The sequence below is a fragment of the Adelges cooleyi genome, unplaced genomic scaffold, assembly GCF_023614345.1.
Source record: "Adelges cooleyi isolate 19-005CV unplaced genomic scaffold, UGA_ACOO_1.1 ACOO_flye_CR_arks_rails_tigmint_CR_PRNA_8, whole genome shotgun sequence".
Classification (NCBI taxonomy): Eukaryota; Metazoa; Arthropoda; class Insecta; order Hemiptera; family Adelgidae; genus Adelges; species Adelges cooleyi.
In genome coordinates, this window is record NW_026096513.1 from 505,269 (window position 1) to 523,604 (window position 18,336).

Sequence of the window (18,336 nt, forward strand, 5' to 3'; positions counted from 1 at the left end):
TTGATTAAAATTTACATGACAGAAACTGTCACCGAACATAGATTTAATATAGATTACATTTGAGTCTCATATTTTTCACATTTCTTGTTTATGAATTATACTGGTAATCATTTAAAAAAGTGTATAACAACTCGAGTTAAACTGTCATAATTAATTTTAATACAAAAGAAAAACATAGTCCGTGATACAAATAAATAAAATAAATTAATAACGCCGTCTATCCCTATCTCTTCTGTCATGTTTATAGCTTCGGCTGCGACTGCGGCTACGAGAACGATGTTTGTTTGGACGGCTGCGAGATCTAGTCATATTAAGTTTGTTCAAATTTACAATAAACTACATTTAGATAAAATTTAAAACAAATATAGTTTTACCTAGATCGCCTATTATGACGGTCACTACGATCTGGGCTTCTAGATCTATTGCTTCTTTTATCATCTCTCTTGTACCGTTCTTGTTCATCAAATTTACGACGAGCTTCACGTCTTTCTTCATAGTTTTTCTAAAATATACATATATGTAAATGACGGCACATTATTTAAGTTAACTCGTATTACCTCAAGTTCTGTTAGTTTTTCTCTAATTTTTATAAATCCTAAATGTAGTTTTCCTCCAAAATGATCTGCTAATCTTCTATCATTATCGTGAATACCCAAATATGCTGAACACACATCGCATACTCTTAATTTTTGCTGCTGGTAACTGCTAACGGGCATTGAATTTCTATAAGTGTCTTCAGCTTCTGCTTTATTCTTGCGCAATTCTTCAATCTTTTAAACATAAAACAGTTATTAAACAAATATAAAAAACTAATAAAAAAAAAAGGAAATATTTACTTCTCCCATTAGCTTCAGACTTTCATCGACCAAACCTTGGGCTCCTAGTTCTTCTGCTTTAGCCAATGTTTGTCCAATTTTTTCAGCCAATTCATGCACGGCATTGGCTTTTTCTGCAACTTCAGCCGTTAATTCTTCTTGAGTTTCGAGTAACCTTTTACGAGCTGCTTCTGTCCTTCGATCACAATCGCTAATGAACGCTTGTAAATGTTCAGTAGCCTATTAACAATAATCATTATTAGTAATTTTATTTTTTCATTACTTAAGTAACATTTTTTTTTAACTTACATCAACATCATAGAAATAGTCAAATTTTTGTTGTGCTTTTTCAAAATCTGCTCTCAGCGCATTGTCATGTATTTTTGGACACTCCCCAATGTCCATGCGCTGAAATAACATTATTGTTAAACTTATGCTACACATTTAGTAAACTAAATGCATTAGAAGGAACTTTAGGAATTATTATAAGGACCATAGACAAACCTAGGGATGTGATATATATTTTAGAAAAATGTTTTATAATTATCATTGACTTACGTATGGTTATTTAACCTGAAACTTACACTTGCACATTCTAGGAAGATATATGGTTTAAATGAATTATGTTTAATTAAACATAAATAATATAATATAAATATATAATTACATTATATTAAGAAAAAACTTAAATGTATTTTAACAGATAGCTCTGCCGTTGTCTCAAAATATTTGACTTACAGACAGACGACCATTTAGTTATTTGCTCACCGACATTGACGCATTGATGGCGAGGATCTTCCCCATCTCTGTATCATTGTCTTGAAACGAATCAAAACAACAATTCGTTTGTGACTATTCCTAGAGAGGGTGACAATAATCAGGATTAAGAGTAAAACATTCGCATTCAAATAGACGTAATATACTGAATTTGATGTACGTACTGTCCTTGTTGATGACTTAGTCTCAAAAAAATGTCAGTACATCGACTTTCCAGGAGTATAATATAATAATAACTACTCACAAGATGTTTGTTGTTATCTTTGTAGACTAGCTTTTTCAAGTGTAGTTGAAAGTATACAGGGATGAGATTCATTAAGGACGATACACTCATTTTTTCTTAAACTAATTGCAATTTTGTAGTTTTTCTTTTTGGAAACTCTTTAGTTTATATTAATTTATAACATCACGTAATCAAATTGTTATCTTTTTTATTTTCTCCCAGAGCTCTATTTAATTAACTTTTTAAATTACGAATAATTTGTTTAATATTTTTATTAGTCTGTAAATATTTTTGAATAATTACTTTTAAAGCTACTTAATTTAAAAATTTAGGACCAGAGGTAAAGTGCGGTAGAATAATTATCAGATAAAAATAATACTACAATTTGTCCGTCTTCTGTCCTAAACTTTTAACTTAGAAGTAATTATTCAAAACTGGCTATCAACCAGTCAAAATTGTCCACAAATTGAATGGAGTTATGCAGAAAGCAACCAACCCACAAAAAAAAAAATCTTGATTTTAGTTTAACTAGTATAGTATACACTATACTACACTAGTTAAACTAAAATCTCAATTTTTTTTAGAGTTCTAGAAAATACTAAAGAAAACAAAAAATTAGTAACTTTATAAAATTGTGAAGTAACATAAACAAATATGTTTTTAAAATTAAATACTACAAAACTGCAAATTTTTGAAGAGACATTAAGTATTTCACCCTGTATATGACAGGGTTGTTACATAGTATTTTAGTTCCTAACTTAATCAAATTAACAACTAATTACTATGACACTTTATGTTTTGATAAACATTTAAAGAGCAAACATATAGAGCTTATACTTATTGTTATTATAAGAATGACTCTATTTATTGTTATATATTTATGAAAATATTTTCCAATACAAATAAAAAATCTACATTTATAAACTTAAACAATAATTAGTTCAAATTTACAATTAAATAAAAATCAATTGCAGGGTCTTCAATAATGGTAATATTGAATGATAAATAAAAATCCAAAAGTCAAAATAACAATTATTTGATAGGAAAAATTACTGTAACATGACATTTGGATAACCTGTACTTGGCATACTTTATAAAAAATTATAGCCACTTATTAAATTTGTTTAAATCTTTTATCACTAAATTAGATTGAAAATAAATATTAAATAATAGAATACAAATTATACTACTTTATCTAAAAATTAACACAATAATGTGAGAGATTAGCCGGTCTTGCAGTGCCGTAACAACCCTGTATAAATGTATAAATCACATATGAGAATATTGTGATTTTTTAAAAATAATTATGTATACATGTGTAAAGATTTAAAAATAATTATACAATATATTCAATCTTAAAAATACAAAAAAGTAAATAAGTGACAAAATGATAACATTTGATAAAAAAATTATGTACTCACGTTCATTTGCAGATTTTTTTTAATTTACAAGTAAAACTACTCAGTTATTTAACATTAATCAATGGTAATGGAACTTAGTAACAACATAAAAATAACATGTATTTACTTTAATTATTTGTTTGACTCTTTTAAAATGTTTTAACTTAAATAAAAAAAAATTAATTTATAAAAAAGATTCAATTTTTTTAAAATTACAAAAAAAGGGAAGTATTAGTATATATATATATATATATACTATGCAAAATGTTCAGCCTTATTTGGTCGAGGTGGGATCTAATAGACCCTATAGAAGGGTTCCCTAATAAATTTGGGATAAGGATAAGGCATGGATTCAATCAAAATGTCAAAATGCAACCATTCAAAGGGTTAATAGAAGTTTTGATTTTTACTCCGCACAAACAATTTGTAATATGATGTAGTTTTGTTTTCAATGGCAATAAATCACTGTAATTTTTCAACATAAATAAGCAACCTTTTCTAAGAATTTTTACGATGATAATTAATTGTTGACATGTTTTGAAGTAAGTCAAAATTAATCCATGTTCAAATTTACTTAGTTCAATTACCATTGGTTAATATTTAACATACATGTTTTTCTCATTAAATAAGTAATATTACAGAATAAATGATTTATACATACATACACACATAATATATACATATTATTATAATATATATATTGTGTGGTAATATTACTTATTTTTATTTGAAAAGATAAATTATTTTCAAAGTACTCACATTTTAAGATGAATCTCTGAGCATACAATAGTAGGTGTATATTAGTAGTTACTAAATGTTAAATAAGAGGAAATATAAAAATATATTTACTTTTTCTTGTTTTAGATGTGGATTTGATTTTAAAAAATACTATAAAATATATTGAATTTATTGTTTATATTTATTATTTTTTAGCTTATTTAATATATTTATTGTTAAAAAATGAAATTTTGTAAAATTAATGTAGCCTATAGATATATTGTAGCCGTAAAAATTTATATTTTTTATATTAATAACTTTTTAAAATGTATTGTCTACGTTTTTTGTTCTTAAATTAAATAACAAAATTAAAAATACTTGTTATTACACAAATTATGTAGTAGTTATGAACAAAAACCAGTACCCAAGTTCCTTTTTTGATGAAAAATACCATTATATAATTCTCTAATTATAAATAAGTCAAGTGTTAAACAAAAATTATAAAAATAATTACAAATCTTAGCATCTCAAGTTAATTTTTTTAAAATTATAGGTCAAATCTTGTGTGAATTGTTTAATTTCACATAAAGGATATTGTTTTAAAAACTGATAGGAAATAATATTGATTAAGATATTAAAAAAAAATTGTTTTAAATGTATAATTTAACATCAAAAAATCAACATCACAAGTGTACAGTCAATACTATGACAAAATTTGTATGTTATGAGCTACAAGGTACATAAACATTTTGTTTGTGCTATTATAAAGAGTATTCAAACATTTTGTGTGTGAAATATTTAACACTTAGATCTCTGAAAGTGGTTAGATACTTAAAACTGGTTATCAACCAAATTTTTTTATTGATTATTCTTCATATGAAAACGTTAGAGTTATGGAAAATACTAAAATAGTATTGTTATCCATACAAAAATGATTACCAAAAAATTAAATTATTAAATTAATAAATTTTATTTGTTAAAACATTTTATTTGTGATACTCAAATGATTTTAAACGAATTAATAAATAGATATAGCTGTAGGTAAATTCCCACGTACTTATGAAAATCTTAATGGTATAATTTAATAAGCTGAAAAAACTATGAAAGGTTTTCTGCATCATAAAATGTTTTATTAAAATGCTGTAGCTGTATTGAAAATATAAAATCATTTTTTACTTAATTGACAGTATAACAAAAAACATTATTTTATTGTTGTTTCAAAAAAATTGTATAGTGCAAAATACTTTACATTTGAATGTATATTCTGTTCCAAAAGAGAATAACCAGCGCAGAAACTAAATAGCGTTACTTCCGGCTGTGCTGGCGCAGCTGATATTAACGTGTTTTAGTTTCTGCGCTGGTTATTCTCTTTTGGAACAGAGTATAAGTATTTTTTTTATATTCTTTAACATATAGATCAGTATTTCAAGAAAAATAACACAACCAAACTTTTACACATAGATGTCATCAATGTACTCTAAAGTAAATTTAATTTTATAACTAGATATTTGACATAATTTTTTCTAACACAAATCAAATTTAGTTTGCTTGACAACAGCGAGATTAATAATAAGTTTCCTATAATTTTTTCAACATTAAAACGATAATAATTGAACTTGAATTGTTTTATTATGCATTAAAAAATTAAAGTCTACCTACTAGAAATCAAAACGTATATAATGTACGGTAAATTGAATATATTAACAACCAAACGATATATTACACTTGATGTTTTTATCAGTTAGAATATTATTTCATAACCGACTAGCCCCATAAGATATATAAAATTGAATAAATATTTACTTACTGTGGATGCAAGAATATCATGAGGGCAGCAATATAAAAGAAAACTTTTGCAGACTTTTGGATCGTTGAATTGTACTTGATATCGACTTGTTTCGCCTGCAATAAAAACAAATTATAAGTCATTGAAATCAATTAGAATCTAAGTACAATAAACCCATAATATGTAGGCATACTTACCGTTTCTGCCAGTGCCCATGAGTTGGTCTAGCATGGCTCTCATTTGGTCGTGTGCAGACATGACCGCAATAATTGATGCGTCAATTTAATAGATATTATAATAATAATTTAAAGGAAAAACTATTTCAAAAGTAATACCAAAAACTTAGACAAATGTAACGTAAACAATTTTGTATAAATCCTGTGTATCTACTCGTAATCGGAAATTGTAACGTTAACACATCTAACATCGCTCATCGCTGATCGTCATCGCATATATACAGTAGTATACACTGAAAAATATTATACAAATAATGTGTTAATAAAACACAACGTACAACACAACCAAGGTCCAGGTGAACACGGACCAAAGAGATTCTAAAAATTGAGTGGGAAAAAGTATACTCTCAAAATGTAAGGTTGAACGAAATAATATTTTAATTTTCTGGTTAAAAACTAACTAGGTTAATCGTTAAATTATACTTGAAATAGATAATTATCTGTAAGCAATAAAGTTGGCCATTCTTTTTTATAAATTTTTTTTATTATAGTTTATTCTAAAATAGCATAAATTATAATTACTAAATAATAATATAAAGTATGTAATACCCTATATTATTATGTCAAGTTTTCATATCATTCTGCTAAAAATATCCATTGAAATTTTTGGGAAGACTACTATTTTTCACATAAATCTAAGCGTCTCCCTCTTCTACAGCACATTATTATCATTACAATGCTTATATTTCTATCATTTACAGATTCACATCAAAGCGTTTAAAAAGCTATGTTAATAATTTCTACAGCCTGAGTCCCGAGACCTCCCCCGGCCCCACTGTGGTCTGTCAGTACGGGCTTTTTTTTTTAATAATTCGAGGCTTCATTACACTCTTTTATCGATTACTTTGTTATACTCGGATTAGTTATATTTACCATTCATACTCCCCAACTACAGTGATTTTTTTTATTATGGACCACTTAATATCTCACAGGGTTTAATGAGAAATTAAATTGTTTTTTTAATACAATTTTTCATAACTTTTTTTATTTTTACTCCACTTCTTACTTAGTTTTTTGACAGCAACTTTTGAATTTTGAATAGTAACGTATATATTTCATTAACTTTTTAAATTGAGAATAATGTACTAAATATTTTGACTGGTGATAACCAGTTTCGGAATACTATTTTTGAAGTTATTGAAGTTTCAAGTTTAGGGCAGGAGGAAAGGTGAAGTGTAGTATTATTTTTTATATGCTCGCATTTCCCCTCTCATCCCAACTTTTAAACTTTTATAACTTTAAAAATAGTTATCCAATACTGGTTATCAACTAGTCAACATTTTTAATACATTATTCTAAATTAAAAAAGTTAATGAAATATATGCGTTACCATTTAAGTTTCAAAAGTTTATATCAAAAAAACTAAGTTGAGAGGGGGGTAAAAAAAAAATTAAGATCACATTTTATAAAAACAAGAAAAAAAATCACCCTGTACATATTGACTCATTATAAAATGAACGATTTTATGTTAACAATTAAGTTTTATTTTTATTTTATAACTAATACAAATAAATACAAAAAATATAACAGCCAAACCTAGGTAATAGTTTATTTCCAAGTCATCATGATTTTGAAAATACAATCACCGCCAGCTTCTATGTGAAAAATAGATTAGTAAAACAGTCTTTGAGCATAGAAGTTCATATCTTTGTAATGATTATTCGTATAATTGAAGAACTTTGCTCACACTCAACCAGAGCAGACTGATAAAATCGTAGCATTTCATAAAAAAATGTCTTCTAAATATGACAAAAACATTAATATTACTAATAGAATGCGAAACGTAGTAGTAATAGAGGCAAAAATTATTAGATGATTTTGATCCTTATATCATTTTGGTGTTGCACGTTCTATCAGTTATGTCCTAAAGTTAGTTTTAACAAAGGCTAATCTACATTTTATTATATCATGATACTCAGCTTGGAAAATATCAAGTATGGAGTCAGAGATGGTTTTTTAAAAACATTTTTTGCAGCTACACAATTCCAATTTCGTAAGGGAACGGAAAGCCCAAAATTGTAGAGAAAAAAAGACTAAAACGCTAAGTTGCATTTTGAAGTGTCTACCAGACAGATTTCAAAAAAAATTTATATCGTTATATTTTATAACAAATCTTCTCTATGGGAGCTAAAAGGGCGATTTATTATTTACGTTTTCAAAATTTTATTATAAGCATTATATTTATTTATTGCTGATAAATCTAACTAATTTTTAACAGCTAAATAAAAACCCGTCATTTTAATGACCCCCCCCCCCCCCAATGAAGACAACATTAAACTTCACATAAAAATAATTTTAACTACGTTAGACACTGAATTCTATGATAGTAATTTTTTTTATCTAACTTACTTCATGATTGGGAGAAAAAAAGTGTAAATTTTGTAATTATAAAACTTAATGTTTTTTACCTTAAAAATAGTCAGGAAATTTAAAATAGCTACTAGATCAATTTTTGACAAATATTACCTATCCTTTGCCCTTTATAACTATTTAATAGGGCTTTCCGTTCTCCTTTATTTACAAAAAACACTCAAATCATGACACATTTCTAGAATTTATCAAAGTACTTAATACACCAAATATTAACTTATGTCTTAACCATTTAATCATTATTTTATTTGTCTAGCTTTTCTCATTAGATTGTGTTTACAAAATAGATAAACAATACAAATTCACTAAAAAATAATAATTTAAAAACATAAGTCAGTTAAAAAATATATCATAATAAAAAATGTATCATTGATCTATTTAATGATGATTTATTATTAAATAATAATAACTAAGTAAATAAGTAAATTATAAAAAATTCAAAGTCTATTGATATTTTATTACTATATGCTAAATAAAATCATCAATCTTGATTCTTTCGTTGATGAAATTGTAATGAATATTTTTAATAGTTACTAGTTAAAACAAAAAACCACTTATATAGGCTACAATTATTAATTTATAATGATGTACATTTCAGTTTAAACTAGTTGTTTAAAATAGGATGTAATTATTTTTGTTATGGTAAAAGCAAATTAGGTAGTATCTTCAGAAAAATTTTGACTTAAGACATGTACTCCACAACTGAAGAACCCACACCTAAAAAATGTAATAAGTTAGTTATTTGCAAAAATAAATGTTTATTATATTATATTGATATATACCTTATGATCGGGAACGACTTGGAGATTTAGAATGACCTCTTGAACTTCTACTACCAGAGCGTGAACGAGACCTAGACCTAGAATATGAACGTGATCGACGTCCACGTGACCTAGATCTGGAGTACGAACGACGGCGAGGTGAACGAGACCTAGATCAAAATGTCAATGTTACTTATATAATAAAATGATCGTTAATAAAAATTACATTTATAGTGAAACTATAAACAGTATACAGTATTAATAATTTGTTGTGCATTTAATTTCAACATATTTTATTATTACGAAAAGTAAATGATTGATAATTTAATTAATGAGATCCATAAAGTCTGGGAATTTGACCAAGAATTAATTTTAACTTCATAAGCGCGAAGAAAAAAGTGATCGTATAGGTGAATTAAATAATGTTTCCTAACCCTAATCGCAGTTGCCAGGACTCAGGATTGCTAGTTTTATTTCAACAAAAAATAAAAAATAATTTAATTCAGCAAACTGAAATCTGCAACTGGCACTCGGCTGAACAGCAGCTAGTCAGCACTCAGCACGCATCTGCTATTGGCAGGAACAACGCCCTCGCCTTCTGCTGCGATCAGCCCGATAAATACACCTTAGCACAGCCTCAGCCACAGCACTCAGCCGACACCCCAATTACACCCCAAACCTGAAAATAGTCGCTGCTATCAATGGGTTTTCAACAAGTCTCACGTTCTTTTACAAAGTTTTGTAAAATGATAAAACATTAAAAGACATTATGTAAATGATTAAAGCACAATAATTTATAATAATATATAAATACATAATATTATCTAAATAAATCAAATAATAATTAAAATATATTGACAGCATAAGACAATATAACGAGATTATAATATGTTATACAAAGGATAAGAACAATTTATTGGGACTATAATATAAAAATGTTTTATTCTTTATGAGTTTATGTCTAGTTAAACATTAACAACTTTTTTTTTTATATCAGGCACATACTTAAGTTGGTTTTAGGGAGGGCAATTATATAAATAGCACAATGAAACACACACATTTTTTTCATTTATACTTATATTCAAAAAAAGGGTTTTACCTTTTTTTTTTAAAAACTACTCCCTCTAAATTATATCCACAGTATATATTTTACTTTGACAATACAAATCATCAAAACTAAATATAAGGTAAATCAGTAAATTTTTTAACCTATCTTTTTTTATAACTGATAAATTAGATATTTTTACTAAAAAAAGGTACTCTTAATTAGTAAATTTAAAGTAGTTAAATATGATGCAATTAATTTAAAAGTTTTTAAATTGAAAGGATATGATCAAGGAATAATTAAAAAATATAAAATCAGTCCTAACATAAAAACAAAGTTATTGAAAAATTTACAGATACATAATTCATTAAACAATGGTTAAAACAAAAAATAAAGTTAAAAATATACCTTCTACGACGCCTCCTATATGGTGATGTCGGGCGCCCGTAGCGAGCCATTTGAACACGCAATTCCCTGCCATCTAACATACGGCCGTCCATAGCATCCAATGCATCTTCAGCATCACGTTTGTCGTAAAATCTAGTATTAATTATTTGAATTAAATATAAGTTATATGTTGTTAAGGCTCGTCCAACTGCACCATTTTGGAAATTCACTTAATGAAAATTTAACAGCCACATGTTAGTGTTACAATTTGGGGTTCATTTCCATGGCATGGACGAGCCTATAAGTTATGACAATGTATTATAATTATTCTTTTTGCAAATCAGATAAGATCAAAGTTAAAAATCACAGCCTTCCATCTCGAAGAGGAGCTTCAACTCGGTAACAAGGAAACTCGACCCTCCGGACGAAATATATTTGTATCTTAGCTCAAAGTCAAATTTTTAATCATTTTTGCAAAAGAACGTACAATATTCAGAAAAAAGGTAATATGATATAAGAACGTATTTAAGTATACCTGACGAAAGCAAAACCTCTACTTTCTCGCGTGAATCGATCCCGCGGAATGTATATATCACCGACTTCTCCGCATCTTTCAAACACTCTCCTTAAATCTTCTGGCGTTGTTCTGTATGTTAAATTGTCGACTTTTAGGGAGACCATGCCCTCAATTCTTGGCGGTGGTCTACTGTAGCTCATTGTGAATAATTTACTTACACACCGACTCGATACACGAAAAAAAAAAACGGTACGCCAAAACTTACTGCATAGTGTGTGAATTAAACTACGCCTAATCTGTGACACTTGAAGACGTCACGCCTGACAATTTTACACAACACATCAACAAAAGTCAACTAGTAAAATGGCGACCGTAATGTTTATGAATTGTACCGTATTGTAATTCGTGTAGCAGTACACAAACATACAATTCGTGTTAATTCTAAGCGTCATTTCGTACAGTGTTACCATCATAATCCGAAATTTTAAAAACATTTCCCTTCCACAATCAACATACTACTAAAAACATTTTTCCCGGCATATTTTAAGGCGTTGAAGTTTAAATAGCAAATTTTAAACATAAAAATGATTTATACTGACGACACTGACTTATGTATGTAGTTAACCCTTTCAGTCCCAGAATTATTTCTTTTTGGAAAAAAATGTTTTGTGCCCAAATATTGTTTAGTCTGTATTAAAATAAGACAAAAATAAAGTTTGAAGAAATTTCAATCATTTTTGAAGAACTTACAAACTTTTTAAAGTTGCCTACTTGAATAAGTACAATGGGACTCGTCGGTATCGGAACATCTATTTATTATATACCTCCAAAGGTATATAAATTATAATGAATATATAAATATTAATAAATAAATATAATATAATATATACATTTTTACTTATTTTTGACGTTACTGGTAACTATTGTTAGTGCAGAAAGGTTATTTTCAAAACTTGAGTTAATAAAAAATTATCTTAGAAGTAGGTATTATGTTTCAAACACGTCTCGGCGGTAGTCTTGCAATGATTTCAATAGAGAATGAAATTTAATTTACCATTGTTGGTAATTGGTAAAGTTGTTTACTCAATCTCAAAACAGAAAAAAAAAAATTTTAATAACTGTAACTGTAACTCAATAAATTATTAATATAATATTATGCCTATTTATATAATATTTTTTTATGTATCTACCCAAATTATCAAACACAGGGTTAATAATAAGTTAAGTTTCGATAAAGGGCCTCCCAAGTCCTAGGAAATTGTATCCGCGGGTTTCAAGAAATGTAGTTCCGCCACTGCGTTCAACATTGGGTAATCAAACCAAAATTACATTTAAATTTTGTTTCACATCAAAATGCGTTTGTACTAATGCTAGTTCTATGTGTGAGCTGTATCACAACGGTTCCGTATTTCGCTTAATGTAAAAACTAAAAACGAATTATGTTTATTAGTAATGGAGTTAATTATATTACAGATACTAAGTACCTGTTAGTTTTCCTACGAAAACATAAGATAACAATATTTTACGGATAAATTGCCAAATGAAAACTCCTTATTATGCGTGCCGAAGTACGTTTATGAGTTCCGTCAGTACTTGTCAAAATTTGTTAGAGCTACAGTTTTTTTTGTTTTTTTAAGTCAGACCGTGCCAAAAACTATTTTGGATCGTAAGAGTATAGGTGCAACAACGTAAAATTTAAAATTAGTTTCACACCCAGTCATAAAGCCCTGATAGTGGCTATTTATTGAGGCGTAAAATATACGCAATATAGTGGTTTGATTATTAATTTCGACCATAACAATTTATTTTCAGGTGAGCTCGTATAAGCTTGAGGGTGTTATTTTTGACGTCTAGTGTCTATACATTCTTTAATTCAGGACTTTGATTTATGATTAAATTTTTTAAAAAACAATCCAGTTCAGTGGCTTTAGAAGCTTGGGGTTTGTAGCACATTAGGACGAGGAGGTCAAACAATTTCTAGTTGTACCCTTAAAAAAACCATTAGTGAAATATTATATAACAATTTTAAAACATCGCAGCTAAAACGGTACTTAGTTAACAAAAAATTGTATACATATTTTTTAAAACTAAGTATAAGTTTAAGCGTTTTAAGATCGTGCGTAATATAATAGTAATATGCTATTATGATAGTTGTACCTGATTTTAACCAGTCCAGAATAGTTAATATTATAGTTATATTATTTTATTTTCAATTAGTATTATATTATTTACTCATTATTTTTAATTGTTGTTTGTATATATTCTTGTTAATTTGATTGAGCGTAGATATGTGTTTTGTTAATTGATAAACAACTATCTACAACAATTGAATAGGTATTGTTTATGTGAACTGTTTTGATAAAGTTCATAATTAAATATTTTGAAAAATGTTAGTCAAATTGTTTTCCAATAGGTACTATTTAATATTATAACAACATGTTATTAATAATAATTAGTTAGTATTTTAATTAATATAATTTTGTATCATCCAAAGGGAGTACATATATTATAATGTATTAAAAAACGATTATAAAGGTTAATCATGCCTTGTAGGCGAATTGACAAAAGCATTGTTGTATGTATTTACCGAACGTGCTTTTCACCCTCGTATATTATTTCCCCCTGTTTCCCTTGAGCTGTATTTAAAAACTATAAAGGTATACCTACAAAGATTAGGATTAGATGTTCTGGTAATATCACGGTATCAAAAGGAGGGACACAAATAGTTGTGTATAGGTATTATAAAAGGAGATAATGTAATATGGAGTTGTCAGAGAGATTCTTAAGATTTTTATTTAGACCCCAAACCCCAAGGATATAAAATGTCGTATAATACCTACTACAATATATTATTATGCACCCTATTAGTATACACCATACTAGTAAGTTTTCAAATGACACAAAAAACGTGTTATTACCCTCGTATTAACGCAGTAATTGAACCGAATAAAACTGTTGAAAATATATTATTACAAAAGTTATGTAGACAAGTCTTTGATATACTTTAGCAGTCCACTGTCCGCCCTTAAATAAAATTACCTAACTACTACTTATAGTAACAAGTATAATTTATAAGTGTGGCAGTAAAGTGTCGCAGGTTCAGATAAGCAATTTAACAAGAAATTTACGCCATAATTGTATGCATACATTTATCGTGATACTTACATTGCTTATACGTTAGGTTATAAGTCTCTGATGAGTAGTTATAATTATTATTGGTTTTATAATATTATAAAATCAATGGTATGATGTAATATTTGTTTTATAATTTTGACTTATTATAAACTCAAATTTTTAACAAATTACACTTATAATAAAATACATTAATGTTATTTTAATTGAAAGTAGTAATTCTATTAAGATTTTTTGAATTTTGACGGACGATCGATACATCAACGTAGAAGGTACAAGTTATAAGCAGTAAACTTAATTCTGAACTAACTGAAATGACTTTTAATATCAGTGAAACAAACATGATCTAGTTCCTACAATAGATCTAATTAGTAATTTGTAAAGCAATAAACAAAATGTAAAACAGTGTCTTGTTGTTTTCTTTATATTATATAGGCTAGAAAACGTGTGTATGAGTGTGTTTATCAACAGATGTGCTGCTGTTGTTATGGATTTCATCACGACCGTCGCCTAGGTACCACCGATCAACAAGATATATTTTATCGTTATTGCCGTCAAACGTTGATGTACTCTATGACCAAACACAATCAGTTGACGGTTGCTCCACAACTGTCCTGCATATTTATCGAGGCACGACTATTTTTTTAAAAGTATTTACTTTAGACTTTTCATTGGTTTCTATACTCAATCCGTTGCTATCTATGGACCCAGTAGTCGTCCTAGGGTGGAAGCCGCACGACTGTGGATAGTGGATATCAATAATACGGTTATAGTTCCATAATATGGTGTATTGAATTGTACCCCGGACGTTTAATGTAATATTCTTATTTCTTAAACGGTTATTCGTGTAATAACGAATAGTTAACATATTGGTTTTTTTGTTCTATACCTTATGCGTAAATAGAATATTATCAAATTTTCCTAATCCTATAGGTATATTTTTCCGACGGCTGACTTTATTGTTGTACCTATACCGCGTACGCGGCATGCACTAGTTACAAAATGAAATGCGCATACATACATATTGTTATATTAATACATAACTACGGATATGCCAGTATCATATTATAGGCTATAATCTAGAAAGAAACCGAAACCAAGACAAAAATATATTATACGGACATACAGTTAGTAATAATAAAAAAAACGCATTATTGTGCAGCCAAATTCGCATTTTATATACATATATTATTATTATTATATTATATTGGATCCTAATAATTCCCATATGATTACATTTCTTATAATATGTATATTATTATGTATTTACCTAGGTACTTTGTGCCGTCGCGTCGCTTCTGTGCGTGTGTACATGCGTGTACGGCCACCGGGCTTGGGACCACCCATCTGAACCGTTTAAAGCCGACAGAACACATGTTGTATAAATAAGTTAATCCGCGGTGCGCATTGTTTGGCCTTTTGTGTAACCGATATACACACACACGGCGCGCTTTATTGTTTGCGGCGGCAACGGGCCGGTTTCATCCAATGATCCGGTGTGACCGCTCCAGTGTGAAATTGGAGTTTGGATTTGCGTCCCGGTGGCCTCGGTTCGCCTGTGAATAAAATATATAATATTATCTGTACCTATAAGCGTTTTCGACGTATTATATAGGCCCCGCCTAGCGCACAAAAGCCATTGTCGACCGATATATTATATTATACCTATATAATGTTATAACAGTGCGATGTACACGCAGCCCCGGCGGCGGCCTATGTGGGATTTTTATCGTTATATACACCACTATATTATTATTATTATCATCGTTATCCTCATATCAATAATAGTATGTTTATTTGGAGTCGGTTGAGTCGATGACCCGGACGGTTTTTTTTCAAACAATTAGCCCCGGATCGATGGAGGTGAAGACGGCGTTGCCACTCGATTGGACGCGCGTAGCCGCATAATCTACATCGATTCATAATTTTTTTTTCTCTTCATCCTATCCCTTTGATTCTTACTTGTTCGATATACCTTGTATTTAATTCTTTTACAGAATCTTCAGACAAATCGGCGTCTTTGAGGTTCCCAACGCGCGGCGTGTACCTATGTACGGGGTTTCAACAATTATTGTATTATACAAATATATTATAGTAATCTACTTCGCCACAAATTTTCTTCTCCCTCTGGGTTATAAATGTATCTACAAAATACATATTCGTCATAATTTTTTCAAAATAATATATAAGTAAACACATCGGAATGCTGTCGTGCGTGTAAGGTACCGTAGAATTAAGAATATCCCATACTTACCTTCAGTTTTCTCATGGCCGCTCTAGCCAGTTTAGCTAAAACTTAATAGTATATTTAGAAAACTATAATAATTATAGGCTAAACTGAAGAGTACAGGGAAAAACATATTCAGCCCCATTTTTGTCGTTTTTAGTTGATAGACTCGTCGTGTTTTTTTCCTGATTCAATAATTATTATTGTAATATTTTCATCATTTACTTACCTATACTATTTGTAACTTTAAAAAACATTAGGACACTGCAATTAAAAATAATATAAATCTTCGTAGATTTACATTTACACTTTTAATGCTTTTGATAAGAGTAGGTACTAAGGTACCTACGATTTCTAAAAAAAAAAGTTAAATATTAAATACATTCAATAAATTAAGTTAAATGTCTTTTTGTGCGATATCCCTTTGAGTTTTTTCAATAAAACCCACTACTTAATGCATCGTCGAAAATAATCAAAATCCCTGTAGTCGTTTTTTTAATGTTTTTTAAGTATAATAATTAATAGTTGAATTAAATAAAATAATTATAGTAACTATTTTTTCCTGTATTCTTCGCCTACACTATAATATTAAGCCATAGGTACTGATGAAAATGACCAACAATGGTACTTATACATTTAGCTTTCCCGTACTAACCATAAAGTCCTACCCTAAGGAAACCACTATTATTGCCGCTGTCAACAACTAACCCTCTGGGCTCTGATAAATTATGCCGCCCTACGGCACATGCGGAATACCCCATTTGTTTACCCCCCCCCCCCCCCTTAATCCTTAGGATGCTCCTGATAGTTATGGCTCGTGGAAAATATTGAAAAGGTACGAAGGATATAGATCAATTTCTAATATGTTTGCGTCGATAATATACTATTATTAGTAAGAATTAAAATATTTTTGAAGATCAGTTGAATAGTAACTGTAGGTAATCAAATTGAGTATAGTTCAAATCCGTCTTACAAGAAGCAAGATATATAAGTGACAAAATCGTAATTATTTTAAAAGTTCTCATCCATTTAAAAACATAAAAAAGTTAAAATTGCCATTTTTCAAAACATGACTGATTCCTAATTTTTTTTTTTAATGTTATTTAAATAAGTAGAGTTTTAACTACTCGAATAATATTTTAAAGAAAATAATTACAGTTATATGAGAGCGTGTAGTACTTATATACGCATAGTAGAATGGGATTAATGGGAAATTATGTAGTAACCACTGGCTTTTGATAAAGATTTTAGTTTTGCTTTTTCATTAAGAATCTAGATGTGGGAACCCTCCTTTAGAGTACAAAGGCAAACTATAAACTTCATAAAAACGTAATGTCTATTGTAAGGTAATTATAATTACTTGCACTACGTAACGAAATATATATTTCAACACTATCAATTGTATATGATTACAATAATAATTAATAAACATACTTTATTAAAATAGAAGTGAAATGAGTTTCCTTTTTCTAAGAAAAAGATGATCGAATAGAAATAAATGACAGACAAGTAATTAGTAAGGATTGTTTTGTAAATTAACAGAGTTCCAGAAAAGTATTTCTCATTTTAATTATTGTTTAATTAAATCGGCATTTAACTGAATGTATTTATAAATTAATTTTGAAAATAACGAGTCTTTGAAATCTTTAATAATTATTAAGAAATTACTCTTTTAGGGCATATATTTGTAGTCTTAGATGAGTACAGTCTTGATGTAAGTTACCTGGAGAATAATCAAAGCTAGATTATTTCATGACCGAGTAGTTTATATGGCCCAAATTACCTTATTTTAGGTAAACTGCGCCCAGACTATAATTTGGTTTAAAAATGGTATATGTAAACTGCGCCCGAGTTTTTATCAAGTGGAAAAAGGTTACATGTAAACTGCGCCCAGTTTCTTATCATCGGTATGAAATGCAAAAAGCGCCCGAATCAATAAAATC

General features: G+C 28.5%; 2 protein-coding genes across 6 annotated transcripts; both read right to left on the reverse strand.

Annotated features, from left to right (window-relative positions):
* Positions 1–136: 136 nt before the first annotated feature.
* On the reverse strand, positions 137–6,173 carry LOC126845598 (putative RNA-binding protein Luc7-like 2). 5 transcript variants are annotated; one of them, XM_050584339.1, is made up of 7 exons: positions 5,916–6,173; positions 5,740–5,834; positions 1,125–1,223; positions 837–1,055; positions 558–770; positions 375–502; positions 137–292 (listed from the first exon to the last, which is right to left on the reverse strand). In XM_050584339.1, exons 1-7 carry the CDS (start codon positions 5,974–5,976, stop codon positions 205–207), a joined length of 903 nt encoding a protein of 300 aa, XP_050440296.1. In that variant the 5' UTR covers positions 5,977–6,173; the 3' UTR covers positions 137–204. The 5 variants fall into 5 exon arrangements, with proteins under 5 accessions (XP_050440296.1, XP_050440295.1, XP_050440299.1 ...); XM_050584338.1 differs by having other exon boundaries at positions 137–301; XM_050584342.1 differs by lacking the exon at positions 5,916–6,173 and adding an exon at positions 1,584–1,673 and having other exon boundaries at positions 137–301; positions 5,740–5,827.
* Positions 6,174–8,697: 2,524 nt separating this feature from the next.
* Positions 8,698–11,444, reverse strand: LOC126845820 (serine/arginine-rich splicing factor 2). The gene is made up of 4 exons (XM_050584749.1): positions 11,053–11,444; positions 10,539–10,670; positions 9,107–9,255; positions 8,698–9,041 (listed from the first exon to the last, which is right to left on the reverse strand). The coding sequence occupies exons 1-3, from the start codon at positions 11,232–11,234 to the stop codon at positions 9,108–9,110; spliced, it is 462 nt and encodes a 153-aa protein (XP_050440706.1). The 5' UTR covers positions 11,235–11,444; the 3' UTR covers positions 8,698–9,041; position 9,107.
* Positions 11,445–18,336: the final 6,892 nt, after the last annotated feature.